Raw genomic sequence first — 6,000 nt, forward strand, 5'->3', positions numbered from 1 at the left:
ACTCTGGGACCTTCGGTTGTTCCAATAAAATTTCCATTCAGACCCTTACAGGCGAGCTCTTAACAGCAGGAACTGTTCACTAAGGGGCTAAAAGTTGAAACCGCAGTTCGCGACCGATGCTTGCAGCTGAAGAGTTTCACGGGTGCATTAAACATCTCTTAAGAGCACTTGTAGAAACATTTATATTTACCTCGGGGAAAAGACAGTAAGAACGCATCCAATGAAGAGATAAACAAATTCTCTCACTTACCGAGCATGACTGCGGGCCCCATAGCTGCGTTCCTGACTGGGAGAGTCTCTGTGTGAAGGTGTTGATTTGTCCTCACAGTCGGTTGAGTGGAACTGGCGGGTTTGTGATTTCAGCACTAAGATCGTGGACAGCTCAGGCACTTTTCACTGACGTCAGTTTCACTGTACCTCACACGCCCCCAACACACACACATTCATCATCTCAGGCACACCATAGAGTCAGTGAAATGAACACCCTTAACCCCAGCACTAACATGCTTACAATTCTCCTGGTTATCTATTAAAGACAAAATGAGCTGTCAAATTGATACGGTCATAAGTGACAAGAGCAGAATTATGCCACCCAGCCCATCAACTCTACTCCGCCATTCAATCAAGCCAGATCTATGTCTCCCTCCTAACCCCATTCTCCTGCCTTCTCCCCATAACCCCTGACACCCATACTGATCAAGAAGTTGAGTTACAGTCAAATGCCACAGTGAGATACAATACAGAATCTGGACCTTCGGCTCACCGAGCAAGGATATTTTGCACTAATCCTTTCTTTTTCATTCAATTTTTATTTTCCCCTCATTTCCACAAATTCCACCTCACCCCCCCCGCCCTTCCCGCCCTCATTCTATCCCTCACCCATGCACCAGGGATCATTTATCATGCCCATTTAACCCAACAACCTGCGCATCTTAAGGAAACAAGAGCACCTGGTGGAAACCTGCATGCTCACAGGGAGAACGTGCAAACTCCACACAGAAAACATTGGAGGTCAGAATTGAACCCAGTTTCCTGGTGCCACGAGACAGCAGCTCTGCCACTGTCGTTCCAAGGAAAGGTACTGGCACTGAGTAGTTTCTAAATTGACTTAGTTTATTTATTACTTGCTGCTGACATGCAAATTGGTGGAAGAGCAAGTTATGATGAGGGTAGACAAAATGCTGGAGTAACTCAATATATCAGAGAAGGAATGGATGATGTTTCGGGACAAGACTCTTCTTCAGACTGAGAGTCAGAGGAGAGGGAAACTATAGATATGGAAGGGTACAAAGAGCATACAAGGTGTGAAAAGGACAGATCAAAGCAGATGCCATTCAAGGAAATGTACAATGGTACATTGTTGGCAGGGGGGAAGGTGACAGCAAGGCACACAGACACTCGAGTCTGGGTTAAAGCATGGTCGTAGAGGTGGAGAGCAGAAAGAATCACAGTGGGGGGGGGGGGGGGGGCAGTGAGAGAGGGTGTTCCAGAACTCTAATCAGAGAGAGAAGATGACAAAAAGTGTAGCAAGGAACTGCAGATTACACTGAAGATAGACCAAAACATAACCCATTCCTTTCTTCCATAGATGCTGCCGAACTCAGTGTTATACCAACATTTTGTGTCCATCCAGCATCTACAGTTCCTTCCCACATATTTTGTCGGCTCCACTGCAAAATCTCCTACTTTGAAGAAATTCTCCTCCTCTCTCCGACAAGCTTGTTCCAGCTGCTCAGTCCTGGTCTTCGAAGGAGGAAGCGTGGCAATCTCAGGCTTCATCCTGCAGTTCACCTTGCCTTGCCACAAGAGGAGGCTCTGGCAGTCTCATGTTTATCCTGGCAGCTCAGCTTTGGGCTGAAAGAGGCAGCAGTGGCTGCCACTGGGTTATCCTGCTGGCTCCATCTTTGCCTCTGTGTGTGGGGGCACAGTCCCTAGTTATCCATGGCCAGGAAGAAGCACTGGCATCTCAGGCTTGCCTCAGCCACTTAGTCTTAACCTCAATAGAGATTCCGGCTGTCTGGGTTCTTCCCAGCAACTCAGCCTTGACCACACAGTGGTACTTGGTCGTCTCAGGTTTGTCCCAGTGGCTCAGTCTGCCTTGAACCTATGGTAGGAGGTCACAGCTAGGAGTGAGCTGCCCCCTCTTCCCTCTTCCCTCTTCCCTCTTCCCTCTCCCCTCTTCCCTCTTCCCTCTTCCCTCTTCCCCCTTCCCCCTTCCCCCTTCCCCCTTCCCCCCTCCCCCTTTCCCCTTCCCCCTTTCCCCTTTCCCCTTTCCCCTTACCTCTTTCCTCTTTTCTCTTTCCTCTTTCCTCTTCTGTCAAGGTTTCATAGGCAGGAGGCTAACAAGGTTCAAGTGTTCAAAACAATATCAGCCAATTGGGTCCAGCTGTTACCGGTGATGCTGAAGATTGGCCTCTCTTGGCTTGTTGGCCAGTGATAGGGATCTGAATGGCATCAAAGGGAAGGGGTACTGTCACAAAAAGTATTCCCATTGCTGTTTCCATTCCAACAACATCTAGAGCGGCACGACTGACAAAAAACTCAACCAAAATGGTCACATAAAAAAGCCATGGGTACAAGATCAGGTCAGAGTTCAGGTGTCCTGTCGTGTGTGACTCACCTCCAAGCAACCTCAATGCCTTTCCAAGGTCTCCAAGGCTCATGTAAAATGTCTGATGGAATACACTCCACGTGTGTGGATGAACACAGCTGCAATCACAGTCAACACCATTCACTATCAACCATCCCACGCGACTGGCACTCCATTCACCATTGTAAATATTCATGGCCTTCACCACAGTGGCTGCCATCTGTACTAACCACAGAGTGCAATGAAGTTTCTCATCTAAGCTACTCTGACCGCACCTCCCAAGTCCATAGGCTGTAACCCGCAGAAGGTTGGATGGTGCATGGACATGCCACCACCTGTGGGTTCCCTTCATATTCCTTCATCGTTACAGGGTCTAGTCCTTGGAACTCCATCCCCACCGCACAGTCGGAGCCAGAAAGACTGAAACAGTTCAGGAGGTGGCTCACCTCCCCGAGCAATTTGCAAAGGGAAATAAATGCTGGCCTAGCCCACATCCTGACAAAAAAAATGTTTTTCCATTTAAATCTGCTTTGAATTTTGAACAATCTCTTAAATCTGTTGTCTCACAGTCAATAAATTTTATGTCCTCAGCCGCTGCCCAAACCTGCAGCCCGGTGTCGCAAATGCAAGATTTATTTTTGTCTTTTAAAAGGAGATTTAGTTCCATAATCACAATTATCATGTGATTACATTACTTCAAATCCGCTATCCTTTGCAAACTACAACATCAAGTTAAAACACTGTTAATTGTATGCAGGACGCACTTGAGCCCTTGCGGTGCTCATCGTTCCCAGAAGGCCTTCAAAGTGCCCATGGACACCGTGTGCAACCTTTCCTGAGACATATAGACATGGCCAGACCCTCAAGAACTCTCAACTGCCCGTTACCTGGACCCCTGAATGCCCACCTTGGCCAGGCCTCACACATGCAGATGGCAGATATATAGGATGGAAACAGGCCCTTCAGCTCACAGAGTCGACACCAACCATCAATCTCCTGTTCACAGTCATTCTATGTTATCCCTCTTTCGCACCAATTCCCCACTCACTAGGGGCCAATTAATGTACACACCCACACGTCTTTGGGATGTGGGAGAAAACTGGAGCTTCCTGAAGGATGAGTCACAGGGAGAACATGTAAACTCCACACATACAGCACCTGAGGTCAGGATCGAACCTGGGTCTCCGGCGCTGTGAGGTAGATCAATGGTACCAGCCAACACTTAGGGTCAGCTTACTATATTGCAACAGAACCCATGGCAATTACACATAAGGTATTTGTGATTGAACTGTAGACTTCTTCTGTGTGGATCCCTAAAGGCGCCCCTGCATTTTGTTTAAAGTGAACTGTGAAGTGAATAAGATGAGAAGTTCAAGAGTGATTCAGTGTTTTATTTCTTGGATAATAGGTAACAAGACACAACAACTAATTTAATTCAAACAGTACAACCTGTCCTTGTCCAAATAGACAAAATAACTGAAAAAGGCTTGCATTTACATAAAACCACTCAGAACCTTATGTTGTCTGCACTTCTCAGATATATACTTTTGAAGTGTACTAACCCATGAGAAGCTGAAGTTTAGTTTAACAGTTTAGTTTGGAGATGCAGCGAGGAAACAGACCCTTTGGCTCACCGAGTCCACACCAACCATCAATCACCCGTACACCAGTTCTTGGGGGGAATTTACAGAAGCCAATTAACCTACAAACATGATCTACTTTGGAGTGCGGGAGGAAACTGCAGCACCCGGAGAAATCTAAAGCTGTGACAGGGAGGACGTACAAATTCTGTACAGACGGCACCTGTAACCAGGATCAAAGCCGGGTTTCTGGCATTATGAGAAGAGTATACGTATTAGTATCCGGATTAGTTTTGGAAGATGACACACAAAAGGCAATTTGATAATGGCCAGAAAATCTGAATTTTTAGCAGTATTGTCGGAGGGAGAAGTATTGCTTTAGACTTAAGTCCCAGACAAATATAGCACAGAAACAAGCCCTTCTGCCCACCAGGTCCACGCTGACTAGTAGCCACCCAGTTATAATGGTTCTACATTGATCTCATTTTATATTCTCTTGACATTCTCATCAACTCTCCCTAGTTATCATCCCTCATATTTACAGTGGCCAATGAACCTACTAATCCGCATGTGTTTGCGATATGGGATGTGGCAGGGTTACAGGGAGAATGTGTCATCACCACATGGACAAGGCGTTTGTCCTGAACCCAGGTTTCTGGTGCTCAGAAACACTAGCTTTAGACTTTAGCCTTCAGTGATTCAGCGCGGAAACAGGCCCTTCGGCCCACTGAGCCTGCGACGACCAGCGATTACCCTGCATACTAATACTATCGTACACACTGGAGACATTTTACAATTTTTTACTGAAGCCAATTAACCTACAAACCTGTACGTTTTTGGAGTGTGGGAGGAAAACGGAGCACCTGGAGAAAATCCATGCGGGATGCAGGGAGAACGTACAAACTCTGTACAGATAGCATCTGTAGTCAGGATCGAACCCGGGTCTCTGGTGCTGTAAGGCAGCAGTTCTTCCACTGCGCTGCCACTGTGAACAGCTAATAGTTCCACTAGCTGTGCTACTGCCTCATTGTGGAAAACCCTTTATCCTATTCTTCCCTAGTAAAACCATGAGATCTTTTATGGACCCTGGTCCTGACCAGACCCGTCATTCAGAGATGCTGCATGACCTGCTGAGTTACTGCAGCACTCTGTGTTTTCTTTTGTAAACCAGCAGCTGCTGTTCCTCATGTCTGTATGGGATCTTTTATATTCACTAAAAGAAGCTCCCTTTGACTTTTCACCTCAAAAAACACACCTCTAACCCCCTAAAGAAGGGTCTTGAACCGAAATGTCACCCATTTCTTCTTTCCAGAGATGCTGCCTGTGCTGCTGAGTTACTCCAGCATTTTGTGTCTATCTTTGGTTGAAACCAGCGTCTGCAGTTCCTTCCAACAAATCTACCAAATAGTGAAAGGCCTAGATAGAGTGGACGTGGAGAAGATGTTTTCAGTAGTGGGAGAGTCTGGAACCAGATGGCTCAGCCTCAGAATAAAAGGACATATCTTTGGAGATGTAAAAGGAGATGAGGAGGAACTTCTTTAGCCAGATGATGGTGAACCTATAGAATTAATTGCCATAGACTGCCGTGGAGGCCAAGTCTTTGGGTATTTTTAGAGCGGAAATTGACTGGTTCTTGATTCGTGCTGATGTCAATGGTTACATGGTGAAGGCCGGAGAAAGGGGTTGAAAGATAGATCAGGCATGATTGAATGGTGGAGCAGATTCGATGGGCCAAATAGCCTACTTCTGCATCTATGTCTTATGGCTCTATGAATTTATGAACACCCCCTTAGAAAGACAGTGTAGTGTCAGTGTAGATTCTGCACTCAG

The 6,000-nt window shown here is 46.5% G+C and overlaps 1 protein-coding gene across 1 annotated transcript in view; it reads right to left on the minus strand.

The window, feature by feature from the left end:
- Nucleotides 1-272, minus strand: part of gfral (GDNF family receptor alpha like) — a 51,518-nt gene extending 51,246 nt beyond the window's left edge. The window contains exon 1 of the mRNA XM_078400034.1: nt 251-272. Within this exon, the coding sequence (XP_078256160.1) occupies nt 251-272 (22 nt within the window). The remainder of the gene's footprint in view (nt 1-250) is intronic.
- Nucleotides 273-6,000: the final 5,728 nt, after the last annotated feature.

Source organism: Rhinoraja longicauda, chromosome 5 (genome assembly GCF_053455715.1).
Source record: "Rhinoraja longicauda isolate Sanriku21f chromosome 5, sRhiLon1.1, whole genome shotgun sequence".
In the NCBI taxonomy this organism is placed as follows: Eukaryota; Metazoa; Chordata; class Chondrichthyes; order Rajiformes; family Arhynchobatidae; genus Rhinoraja; species Rhinoraja longicauda.